The 13,836-nt window shown below is 42.6% G+C and overlaps 1 protein-coding gene across 5 annotated transcripts in view; it reads left to right on the plus strand.

The window, feature by feature from the left end:
- The window catches only part of LOC106608253 (ryanodine receptor 3), a 264,485-nt gene that overhangs the window by 76,746 nt on the left and 173,903 nt on the right, over positions 1-13,836 (plus strand). For all 5 annotated transcript variants that reach the window (XM_082977053.1, XM_045721102.2, XM_045721103.2 and 2 more), the window contains 3 exons: positions 483-650; positions 10,910-11,031; positions 11,872-12,055. In XM_082977053.1, coding sequence (XP_082833179.1) covers positions 483-650; positions 10,910-11,031; positions 11,872-12,055 — 474 coding nt within the window. The remainder of the gene's footprint in view (positions 1-482; positions 651-10,909; positions 11,032-11,871; positions 12,056-13,836) is intronic.

The following is a 13,836-nucleotide window of genomic DNA, read 5'->3' on the forward strand; positions in this document are numbered from 1 at the left end:
TAATCAGCAGCCAGCATTCAAATCTGATGAGGTGTGAATAGGTTCTGTGTGTGTGTGTATGTGTGTGTGTGTGTGTGCGTGTGCATGCCATTAGTGGTTCTGACCTCAAAAAATGCTGTTACTGTTTCCCTGTGGCGAGTAATGAATATGCTCTCTAACATGCCTCTCTGATTAGTGTGTAATCTTCATTTGTTATGTGTGTGTGTGTGTGTGTGTGTGTGTGTGTGTGTGTGTGTGTGTGTGTGTGTGTGTGTGTGTGTGTGTGTGTGTGTGTGTGTGTGTGTGTGTGTGTGTGTGTGTGTGTGTGTGTGTGTGTGTGTGTGTATGCCATTAGTGGTTCTGACCCCAAAAAATGCTGTTACTGTTTCCCTGTGGCGAGTAATGAATATGCTCTCTAACATGCCTCTCTGATTAGTGTGTAATCTTCATTTGTTATGTGTGTGTGTGTGTGTGTGTGCGTGCGTGCGTGCTCCTTCCCACAGGAAAAGATAGAGTCAGGTACAAAGAATCGAGACATAGAAGGTATGGGAGTAGCAGAGATCAAGTATGGGGACTCCGCCTGCTTCGTGATGCACGTGGCTACAGGTCTGTGGCTGTCCTACCAGGCGCCTGACGCTAAAGCCTCCCGCATAGGACCCCTGAAGAGAAGGGTGGGTTATTATACATGTTCACTGTACTGATGGTGTGGAAGAAGTGTGTAAAAGTCACAACCTTGTTCTTTGAAAAAATGTACTTTCAAATAATAATTGAAGCGGCGATCAGCAGTTGAAACAATAACTAAGCGTTCTGTTTCGGTAAAAAGCTGAGGGACGGGGCTGGAGAAATGTAACCACTCTCAAATTCATCGACAGAGCTATGGATGCAAGGACTGACCATGCATTATATACAAATGATAGTTTTAACCATGTTTTGAGGCTACACAGTGTTTATTTAACATCGGAGTAAAATAAGCTTATATTTTAGGTTCTGATGAGGTACGCCATAAGCTCATGAGGTATTTATGGGTTATATTGTGGGTCAATGGGTACATTGATTCTTGAAGTTTAATCATACACTTGTTAACTTGAAAATGAGATGTACTGTAGGTCTGTGGCTAATGAAATCACTGCACTGTATACTACTGTAAGTATGCCTCTCTCAACAGTAGCAGGACGCTGTTCAGTGAAACCAGAGTCGTCATAATAAAATGACTCAATCAGTCTTTATGGTTTAAGCACATTGATACATACTTTATACTACCATAGATGGGTTGGTTGATTAGCAACAAAACCGACCTGTACATAACTATGGGGTAAACCAGACAGGGTTGGCTTGGATTGTTGATAACTTGTAAACTAGATTTTGTCTCCAATGTTCATTGAAAACATAAATAAAGTTGTACTTTATCTCTCAAATACATCGTTACAGTTGTTGGCTAGCTAGATAGCTAGCAAGCATTTTTTTTTTGCCATATTAGCGAGTCACTTGCGATTCCCCACACATGGCAGTTTCTTATCATTGTTGCTAGATCTCTGGCGATCCAGAATCACAACACACTGACTTCTGCCCCTTTGAAGCGCACACATCGTTTTTGTAATGTTGTCACCTAACCAGTCTATAAGTGGGGCTCCCGAGTGGCACAGCGGTCTAAGGCACTGCATCTCAGTGCAAGCGGTGTCACTAGGTGTGATATATTCAGCAGACTGCTGGCATTACACATCTGGCTAAAAGACTACTGTAGCTCTGCTGGAGTCACTTTTATTGATAACTGTGACACCTTCTGGAAACAGAAGGTACTCTACATGAATGACGGAGTCCATCAAAATCATCTTGGCTCCTGGACTCTGTCCACGCATTTCAACGCTGCGTTGAAACAATGACTGGTAAATGATCCAAGACCAGCTCAGTTAATCCCTACCGTTGTGACAATGAGTCATCATAATGCTGCATCAAATGTACATGATCTTAGGGGCATTGGCAAACACAATGTAAGTCATTTAATTTATGTGCTCCTAATTGCACTGAATACCTGTTTATCCTACAGCTATTGTAAGCAGTAATCATGAGCTTATAAACCAAAGTTACACTGTTAGCACTGAGGCGGTGTGCAATAGTAGGAAGACCACTTCATGCAGCTCACCCTGCGCTATCAGCTCCAATGTAAATTACATGAGTAATTCTACCTCTGATAAGCTTCCCAGTAAAGCATTACAAACAATCAAGCCACCCAGAAAGTGCTAAAAATAGCCCCATATTAACATATGTAGCCTAAGAAACAAGGTCCATGAAGTCAATAACTTGCTTGTAACAGATGACATTCGTATTCTGACTATCTCTGAAATTCACTTAGATAATACCTTTGATGATACAGTGGTAGCAATACATGGTTATAACATCTACCGAAAAAACAGAAATGCCAACGGAGGTGGTGTTTCGGTCTATATTCAGAACCACATTCCTGTAAAGCTTAGAGACGATCTAATGTTAAATACTGTTGAAGTAATATGGCTACAGGTTCATCTGCCTCACCTAAAGCCCATTCTGGTGGGAAGCTGCTATAGACCACCAAGTGCTAACAGTCAGTATCTGGATAATATGTGTGAAATTCTTGATAATGTTTGTGACATCAACAGAGAAGTATATTTTCTGGGTGATTTAAATATTGACTGGTTATCATCAAGCTGCCCACTCAGGAAAAAACTTGTAACCAGTCGCTGAAAACTGGATCAGATTGTCAGTCAACCTACCAGGGTAGTTACAAACAGCCTAGGAATTAAATCATCAACATGTACTGATCACATTTTTACTAAAGCTGCAGATATTTGCTTGAAAGCAGCATCCAAATCCATAACATGTAGTGATCACAATATAGTAGCCATATCTAGGAAAACCAAAGTTCCAAAGGCTGGGCCTAATATAGTGTATAAGAGGTTTTGTAGTGATTCTTATGTTGATGATGTAAAGAATATTTGCTGGTCTGTGGTGTGTAATGAGGAGCAACCAGATGCTGCACTTGACGCATTTATGAAACTACTTATTCCAGTTACTAATAAACACACACCCATTAAGAAAATGACTGTAAAAACTGTTAAATCCCCATGGATTGATGAGGAATTGAAAATTTGTTGGGTTGAGAGGGATGAGGCAGAAGGCATGGCAATTAAGTCTGGCAGCCCAACTGATTGGCAAACGTACTGTAAATTAAGAAATTATGTGACTAAACTAAATAAAACGAAAAGAAACTAAACTATGAAACAATGATAAATTATATAAAGAATGATAGTAAAAAGCTTTGGGACACCTTAAATGACATTTTTGGGGAAAAGGCCAACTCAGGTCCTTCATTCATTGAATCAGATGGCTCCTTCATCACAAAGCACGCTAATATTGCAAACTACTTTAATTACTTTTTCATTGGCAAGATAAGCAAACTTAGGGATGACATGCCAGCAACAAATGCTGACACTACACAGCCAAGTATATCGAACCAAATTCTGAAAGACAAGAACTGTACTTTTGAATTCCATAGTCAGTGTGGAAGAGGTGAAAAGATTATTGTTGTCTATCAACAATGACAAGCCACCAGGGTCTGACAATCTAGATGGAAAATTACTGAGAATAATAGCAGATGATATTGCCACTCCTATTTGCCACATCTTAAATTTAAGACTACTAGAGAGCGTGTGCCCTCAGGCCTAGAGGGAAGCTAAAGTCATTCCGCTACCCAGGAATAGTAAAGCCCCCTTTACTGGCTCAAATAGCCGACCAATCAGCCTGTTACCAACCCTTAGTAAACTTCTGGAAAAAATTGTGTTTGACCAGATACAATGCTATTTTACAGTAAACAAATTGACAACAGAATTTCAGTATGCTTATAGTGAAGGACACTCAACAAGCACAGCACTTACACAAATGACTGATGATTGGCTGAGAGAAATTGATGATAAAATGATTGTGGGGGCTGTCTTGTTATACTTCAGTGCAGCTTTTAACATTATTGATCATAGTCTGCTGCTAGAAAAACGTATGTGTTATGGCTTTACTCCCCCTGATATAATGTGGATAAAGAGTTACTTGTCTAACAGAACACGGAGGGTGTTCTTTAATGGAAGCCAATCAAATATATTCCAGTTAGAATCAGGAATTCCCCAGGGTAGCTGTTTAGGCCCCTTGATTTTTCAATTTTTACTAACGACATGCCACTGACTTTGAGTAAAGCCAGAGTTTCTATGTATGCGGATTAACACTATCACGTCAGCTACTACAGCGACTGAAATGACAGCAACACTCAACAAAGAGCTGCAGTTAGTTTCAGAGTGGGTGGCAAGGAATAAGTTAGTGCTAAATATTTCTAAAACGAAAAATATTGTATTTGGAACAAAACACTCACTAAACCCTAAACCTCAACTAAATCTTGTAATAAATAATGTGGAAATTGAGCAAGTTGAGATGACTAAACTGCTTGGAGTAACACTAGATTGTAAACTGTCAGGGTCAAAACATATTGATGCAGTAGTAGCTAAGATGGGAAGAAGTCTGTCTATAGTAAAGCGATGCTCTGCCTTCTTAACAACACTATCAACAAGGCAGGTCCTACAGGCCCTAGTTTTGTCGCACCTTGACTACTGTTCAGTCGTGTGGTCAGGTTCCACAAAAAGGACTTAGGAAAATTGCAATTGGCTCAGAACAGGGCAGCACGGCTGGCCATTGGATGTACAAAGAGAGCTAATAAAGATAATATGCATGTCAATCTGTCCTGGCTGAAAGTGGAGGAGAGATTGACTTCATCACTACTTTTATTTATGAGAGGTATTGAACATGTTGAATGCACAGAGGAGTCTGTCTAAACTACTGGCACACAGCTTGGACACCCATGCATAACCCACAAGACATGCCACAAGAGGTCTCTTCACAGTCCCCAAGTCCAGAACAGACTATGTAAGGCACACAGTACTACATAAAGCCATGACTACATGGAACTCTATTCCTCATCAAGTAACTGACGCAAGCAGTAAAATTAGATATAAAAAAACAGATAAAAAAACACCTTGTGGAACTGCGGGGACTGTGAAGCAACACAAACATTGACACACACACACACACACACACACACACACACACACACACACACACACACACACACACACACACACACACACACACACACACACACACACACACACACACACACACACACACACACACACACATACAATAACATACACACTATACATACACATGGATTTAGTACTGTAGATATGTGGTAGTGGTGGAGTAGGGGCATGAGGGCACACAGTGTGTTGTGAAATCTGTGAATGTATTGTTATGTTTTAAAATTGTATAAACTGCCTTAATTTTGCTGGACCCCGGGAAGATTAGCTGCTGCTTTGGCAGCAGCTAACGGGGATCCATAATAAATACAAATACAAATACTACAGTCCCTGGTTCGAATCCAGGCTGTATCACATCCAGCCATGATTGGGAGTCCCATAGGGCGGCGAACAATTGGCCCAGCGTCATCCGGGTTTGGCCAGGGTAGGCCGTCATTGTAAATAAGAATTTGTTCTTAACTGACTTGCCTGTTTAAATACAGTTGAAGTTGGAAGTTTACATACACCTTAGCCAAATACATTTGAACTCAGTTTTTCACAATTCCTGACTTTTAATCCTAGTAAACATTCCCTGTCTTAGGTCAGTTATGATCACTGCTTTATTTTAAGAATGTGAAATGTCAGAATAATAGTAGAGACAATGGTTTATTTCAGCTTTTATTTCTTTCATCACATTCCCAGTGGGTCAGAAGTTTACATGCACTCAATTAGTATTTGGTAGCATTGCCTTTAAATTGTTTCACTTGAGTCAAACGTTTCGGGTATTTGGCCTATTTCTCCTGACGGAGCTGGTGTAACTGAGTCAGATTTGTAGGCTTCCTTGCTCACACACACTTTTTCAGTTCTGCCCACAAATTTTCTATAGGATTGAGGTCAGGGCTTTGTGATGGCCACTCCAATACCTTGACTTTGTTGTCCTTAAGCCATTTTGCCACAACTTTGGAAGTATGCTTTGGGTCATTCTCCATTTGGAAGATCAATTTGCGACCAAGCTTTAACTTCCTGACTGATGTCTTGAGATGTTGCTTCAATATATCCACATCATTTTCCTTCCTTATGTTGTCATCTATTTTGTGAAGTGCACCAGTCCCTCCTGCAGCAAAGCACCCCCACAACATGATGCTGCCATGCTTCACGGTTGGGATGGTGTTCTTCGGCTTGCAAGCATCCCTCTTTTTCCTCCAAACATAACGATGGTCATTATGGCCAAACAGTTCTATCTTTGTTTCATCAGACCAGAGGACATTTCTCCAGAAAGTATGATCTTTGTTCCCATGTGCAGTTGCAAACCGTAGTCCGGCTTTTTTATGGCGGTTTTGGAGCAGTGGCTTCTTCCTTGCTGATTGGCCTTTCAGGTTATATCGATATAGGACCCGTTTTACTGTGGATATAGATACTTTTGTACCTGTATCCTCCAGCATCTTCACAAGGTCCTTTGCTGTTGTTCTGGGATTGATTTGCACTTTTCGCACCAAAGTACGTTCATCTCTAGGAGACAGAATGCTTCTCCTTTCTTAGCGATATGACGGCTGCGTGGTCCCATGGTGTTTATACTTGGGTACTATTGTTTGTACAGATGAACCTTCAGGCGTTTGGAAATTGCTCCCAAGGATTAACCAGACCTGTGGAGGTCTCCAATATTCTTTCTGAGGTCTTGGATAATTTATTTTGCTTTTCCCATGAAGTCAGGCAAAGAGGCACTGAGTTTGAAGGTAGGCCTTGAAATACATCCACAGGTACACCTCCAATTGACTCAAATGATGTCAATTAGCCTATCAGAAGCTTCTAAAGCCATGACATCATTTTCTGGAATTTTTCAAGCTGTTTAAAGGCACAGTCAACTTAGTGTATGTGAACTTCTGACCCACTGGAATTGTGATACAGTGAATTATAAGTGAAATAATCTGTCTGTAAACAATTGCTGGAAAAAGTCGATGTCCTAACCAACTTGGCAAAACTATAGTTTGTTAACAAAATTTGTGGAGTGGTTGAAAAACGAGTTTTAATGACTCCAACCTAAGTGTATGTAAACTTCCGACTTCAACTCTACATACAAAGTAGTGGGCTCATCTGGTGTGGGTATTGCATATTGGAACAGACCATAGGTGAAAAAATAGTCCCTATAAAGAGATTACCTAATCAGTGGATTAAAGGCTAGTGGGATGGTTTCCAGCTGGCTTGTTGTCAAGGTGACCTGGCCTGTGAGCAGAGCAGAGGTGGTGTTTGTTGTCTCTGGCCACTGGCCCAGGATGAGCTGCATAATACCCAGCGGAGAATGGGAGATGGAGAGAGAGAAGAGCCAGTGGGAAGGGAGAGAGAGAGAGAGAGAGAAGAGCTGGTGGGAAGGGAGAGAGAGAAGAGCCGGTGGGAAGGGAGAGAGAGAGAGAGAGAGAAGAGCTGGTGGGAAGGGAGAGAGAGAAGAGCCGGTGGGAAGGGAGAGAGAGAGAGAGAGAGAAGAGCTGGTGGGAAGGGAGAGATAGAGAGAGAGAGAAGAGCCGGTGGGAAGGGAGAGATAGAGAGAGAGAGAAGAGCTGGTGGGAAGGGAGAGATAGATAGATAGAGAGAGAAGAGCTGGTGGGAAGGGAGAGAGAGAAGAGCCGGTGGGAAGGGAGAGAGAGAGAGAGAGAGAAGAGCTGGTGGGAAGGGAGAGAGAGAAGAGCCGGTGGGAAGGGAGAGAGAGAGAGAGAGAGAAGAGCTGGTGGGAAGGGAGAGATAGAGAGAGAGAGAAGAGCCGGTGGGAAGGGAGAGATAGAGAGAGAGAGAAGAGCTGGTGGGAAGGGAGAGATAGATAGATAGAGAGAGAAGAGCTGGTGGGAAGGGAGAGAGAGAGAGAGAGAAGAGCTGGTGGGAAGGGAGAGAGAGAGAGAGAGAGAAGAGCTGGTGGGAAGGGAGAGAGAGAGAGAGAGAGAGAGAGAAGAGCTGGTGGGAAGGGAGAGAGAGAGAGAGAGAGAGAGAGAGAGAGAAGAGCTGGTGGGAAGGGAGAGAGAGAGAGAGAGAGAGAGAGAAGAGCTGGTGGGAAGGGAGAGAGAGAGAGAGAGAGAGAGAGAGAGAGAGAGAAGAGCTGGTGGGAAGGGAGAGAGAGAGAGAGAGAGAGAGAGAAGAGCTGGTGGGAAGGGAGAGAGAGAGAGAGAGAGAGAGAAGAGCTGGTGGGAAGGGAGAGAGAGAGAGAGAGAGAGAGAGAAGAGCTGGTGGGAAGGGAGAGAGAGAGAGAGAGAGAGAGAGAGAGAGAAGAGCTGGTGGGAAGGGAGAGAGAGAGAGAGAGAGAGAGAGAAGAGCTGGTGGGAAGGGAGAGAGAGAGAGAGAGAGAGAGAAGAGCTGGTGGGAAGGGAGAGAGAGAGAGAGAGAAGAGCTGGTGGGAAGGGGAGAGATAGATAGATAGATAGATAGATAGATAGATAGATAGATAGATAGATAGATAGATAGATAGATAGATAGATAGATAGATAGATAGATAGATAGATAGATAGATAGATAGATAGATAGATAGATAGATAGATAGATAGATAGATAGATAGATAGATAGATAGATAGATAGATAGATAGATAGAGAAGAGCCGGTGGGAAGGGAGAGAGAGAGAGAAGGGCTGGTGGGAAGGGAGAGATAGATAGAGAGAAGAGCTGATGGGAAGGGAGAGATAGATAGGTAGAGAGGAGAGCTGGTGGGAAATGAGATATCGAGAGAGAGAAGGGCCGCTGGGGAGGGAAAAAGAGCGATAGAGAGACGAGCTGGTGGGAAGGAAGATAGAGAGAAGAGCTAGTGGCAGAGCTGCTAACTCTCACGCTTTGGCCGTGAGACACGCATTTGACCCTCTTCTCACAGCACACCTCTTTTATATCTCACTTACTGAAAAGCTTTTATTTTTCTAATTAGTCCATTGTATAGTCAGCATGTTAACTTTTCAACTGTGCTCCAAATCGTTTTGAAATAGGAGCATCTGTGCCTTCAATTTAACATCACGAGCTGAACCTTTATTATTGTCCTGTCTTGCCACAACACATTGCAACACATTGAAACATATGATTGGTCTAGTCATGTAAAGGATCAAGGGGATTGGATGCATGTTTTTAAGAAACGCCCCTCTAGATTAGAGTGGCGCTGAATGGAGGGAACGTTCTCCGCGGATTTTTAAAACTGTAAAAAGAGCAGCACGAGAGCGCTGTTTTATGTAAATGTTAAATTAGGTTGCTGTTATTCACTGACCCTTTTGCAGAATGCAGCCTTTTGACAGCATGTACTAAAGTGGATTTAATCCACACTTACATTAGTCCCCTCGTTTGGTCATTGGCATTTAGGTTGTGACAAGGAAAAGGCCGCAGACAGACCTACAGAATGTTTTCACAGGGTTTGTTTTGTAGGGTGACCTGATTTGGAACTATGAATAAATCTATTTATTTTTTTATGTAGGGGCAGATTTATGTCATCTTCCCTTCGGGAGATTTTATTAGCTATTTAATGTATTTAGTCTGATCAGTGGAACAATTCTCCTTCTTGACAATGTGCTGAAATATACTGTAATTAATGTTATAGTCAGCAACAACACTACTGTTATTCCCCATACTTATTCTACTATTCCACTTCTTCCCAGTTCTGCCCGTATCATCCCATATTTGAAATCTGATATGCCTAGAGGTGTCTTTGAAAATGAATTATATGAGGGTATTATTGAATAAAGTGTCAAACCACCTAAAAAATATGTCCCCTAAAAATATTTACATAATTAACATTTCATCCCCCAAAAATCTCAAAGTAACAAAGTTGTTGAATTTTGAATGTACATTTAATGTTCAAAGCATCCTGAGTACACCTAATTTTCCACCCTGGCCATAGGCCTAAGCCATGTAAAAAACATATTGAAGGAAAATCTTCCCGAGGGAGGACCCCCAGTCCCCCATCTAGGGACTGTGCCAGGGGACAATGAAATTCACATAGAAAATCTCACTCCAAGCTTTCCTCAAACGTTGGCAGCCCTGCCGTGGGGAGGGATAGAGAGCTAGATAGAAAGAGAAAAGCTGGTGGGGAGGGACAGAGAGAGAGATAGAAAGAGAGAAGAGCCATTGGGGAAGGAGAGAGAGATGGAGAGAGAGAAGTGCTGGTGGGGAAGGGGAGAGGGATGGAGAGAGAGAGAGAAGCGCTGGTAGGGTGGGAGAGAGAGTGAGAGAGAGAGAGATGGAGGGAGATAAGAGCTGGTGGGGAGGGAGAAAGAGAGATGGAGAGAAAGAAGAGCTGGTGGGGATGGAGCGAGAGGGAGAGATGGGAGAGAAAGGAAAAGACGCTGGGGAGGAAGAGAGAGAGACAGGAGTTGATCCCTCCTCTCTCAGAAAAGATAACTAAAACTAACTGTCACCATTCCCCTCTCATTATCACATCTAAATGACCGCGTCATGTGTCCTGACACATCCTGCCTGGGTGGGAGCTAACTGAGGGAGAGGAGGAGACCTAAGCCAACTCACAGCTCAGACAGCTGATATAACGCCTCACTTGATTGGATGTGATCAGAACCATGTATTTAGAGAGTTTGGCCAATGTGGTTTCTGCATTATGATGCATTTACATGACACTACAACATTCTATGGCAGCCATGTTAGAACCCCATTAACGTTACATGAGGGATATTTCAACAATGCTATGTAACGGAATGTCTACAATTAGAAAACTATTCAAAACACTCTAAGTACACTATATGGCTCTGCATGTGATTAATGAGTAACAAGGGACATGTTACATTGAGTTGCACAGATACCTGTTTGTGGTAATGTCTGTGTCAAGTACTTCTAATAATGTCTGTCTATATTGTGTGTGTTGTGTATTTGCGAGACAGGCCTGTCTGCATGCTGAGGGTCATATGGACGACGGTCTGACCCTTCAGCGTTGTCAACACGAGGAGGCACGGGCTGTACGCATCATCAGGAACACTACTGTCCTCTTCAGCCACTTCATCAAGTAGGGCTGTGTGTGTGTGTGTGTGTGTGTGTGTGTGTGTGTGTGTGTGTGTGTGTGTGTGTGTGTGTGTGTGTGTGTGTGTGTGTGTGTGTGTGTGTGTGTGTGTGTGTGTGTGTGTGTGTGTGTGTGTGTGTGTGTGTGTGTGTGCTGCATTGGTAACCTAGATAGTTTAAGGACCGTCATCTATTCCAGAAAATACAGAACATGGTTGGACAAATTTTGAATGAGCTAGTTGAATACTACTGAATGCTCCTGAATAATACTAAATGCCCCTGAATACTACTGAATGCTCCTGAAAGCTACTAAATACTACTGAATGCTACTGAATGCTCCCAAATGCTACCGAATGCTCCGGAATGCTACTGAATGCTCCTGAATGCTACTGAATGCTACTGAATGCTCCTGAATGCTACTGAATGCTCCTGAATACTACTGAATGCTCCTAAATGCTACTGAATGCTCCTGAATGCTCCTGAATACTACTGAATGACAAGCCGATTCACGTGAACCTGCGCAATAGAGATCCAATCGCAGCTGCAGAACCGATTTTCCTGCTTTTGTGTGATTAGGCATGGATTAGTTCTCATGAAATTAGCCTGCCGTTGGATTCACTTCCAGTGACTGATTTCGGAAATGATCTGCTGTAGAATTTGCGCAATGTAATTTGAAAACAATTGAGATGATTTGAGACCATTGTGGATAAGTGATATTAATGTAGCCTATTAACAGTAAATTAGTTTTATGTCACTCTCTTTTTCCCTCTCTATCCCTCTCTGCTTACTCCTTTTTCTCACTCTTCCTCTCCCCAAACCTCTCCCTGCCCCTCTCCCTCTTCCCTAGGGGTCTTGACAGTATAGGAAGGGATAAGAACGTGGAGGTGTCTCTGCCTAACTTTGACGAGGTGTTGCAGACGCTGGATGATCTGATTGAGTATTTCAAACAGCCTGACTCAGAACTGGAACATGAGGAGAAACAAACTCTGCTGAGATCTCTCATCAAACGACAGGACCTCTTCAAAGAGGAGGTGAGCTCCCAGGGCTCTGGGACCTCAGGTTTAATCAGGGTTAAAGGCAGTGCTAAATTTGAGCCGGATCCTGCTGGAACAGGATCTGGCACCTCCCAGTTTTGGATTGTTTTGTTCTGGAACCCATTTGCCAGGATCCGGTACGTCTCGTGGCCTGAACAATTATTTTCACTGTTTGCAATGTAAAAATTCAAATTAAAGCAATCAGAGTTAATTCAAGTTGACTCCTCTGTAATTCTCCTGGCTGCCCCTTAAAACACTTAACGTGAAAACGGCCCTGATATTCTAAGAATTGATTCGTGTTGGGCCGGCCCGGGTTCATGGTTTGCACAACATTGTAGCCTATATAGACCAATGCGTGGTCATTGCTGTGGTGAGAGAGAGAATCGCACCAGTATCTCTCACAGAACTAGAAAGAGAATCTCTTTCTATGATCTCTCTCCCTCTCTCTGCTCTGATAGACATGAGCCTGCAACATTCATCTCTTCAGCGTTGCACTTCATTTATTTCTTTACAGAATCATAGCTGTGGGAAGGGTGCTGGAGTTACTGCAGCACCACTGATGAAGTGAAATACATTTCCCAACGTTATAGAATTACTGCCGTCTGTTCAGAATGAAATGAAATCATTCAGAAGACTACACCAGGAATAGGTCTATAATTTAGCCACAGAGGATCGATAGCTTTAAAAAATATATATATATTTATATATCCTAGCTGTGGCAACGCAATTGGATCCTGCTGAAAAGAGAAGACTAGTCTGTCTGTAGTGCTACCAAATATGTTATCAACGTCCAAATAGGCCTATTGAGCGAACAGTATTGTTTTACATTAAAACAAGAGAGAGAGAGACTTGAGAGCAACAGCCTTCACAGGTGAGTGAGCTGTGTGTCATTGGGTGAGTCAGTGAAACTGGAAAGTTTGTTTAGGACAATAACTTCCTCCTCATATTGTACAGTATGTGTTTCTCCTCACACCTAGGCCTAGGCTATTGATGGATTTGAGACAAGGTCGTTTTTATTGATCTCAGATTGTCAGTTTGTCAGTGTCAAAGTAGCCTGTCATTTCCATAATTTGTGAGGTACTAAAACAGATTCAGCTAAAGTCTCCCGTCTTCTAAAATGATGTAGAACTGCATGAAATGCGTTTATAGAGGCCACATTTTTCCCTGACCCTAAGCTACAACATTTTTCCCCCACGTGTGCAACTTCTGCAAGCGCTTCTACTCTACTACTTTATGTCAGTACGTAAAATAAATGATAATGCATGCATGCAATGCTTTATTAGAAAGAGCCCCCAGGTCTCCCCTCTCTCAAGCTCACTTTTTGTTCCGGTACAAATTAAGCACTGGTTGACGGATCATGTTGGACACTTCTGCATACTGTACCTGCCTGCTGTTGACTTTCCAAGTTGTAACTTTCTTTAGTGTACAGACTGAGTCACATGATTTGGACTCGAGTCTGACTCGAGTCACAAATTTGATGATTTGAGACTCGACTTGATAGAAAAAAAAATAACTTCAAACTTGACTTCGACTTGGAGCCTCAAGACTCGCTGCTCGACTTTGACTTGAGACCGATGACTTGAAATGATCTGTAACGTTTTGTCACTCATTTTATGGCATAAAGTCTCCATGGATTAGGCTACTCTCCACGCAGCCAGAGACTGTATCTCACTTGCAAAAAACAGATTGACTAGTGAAACACACATTCGGCCCTCTGATTGGACCAACTGTCAATCAACATAGGTCAGGTGAGCTAGATCAGCAAGAAGGTTTTGGGG

This window comes from Salmo salar, chromosome 06 (genome assembly GCF_965601325.2).
Source record: "Salmo salar chromosome 06, fSalSal1, whole genome shotgun sequence".
Classification (NCBI taxonomy): domain Eukaryota; kingdom Metazoa; phylum Chordata; class Actinopteri; order Salmoniformes; family Salmonidae; genus Salmo; species Salmo salar.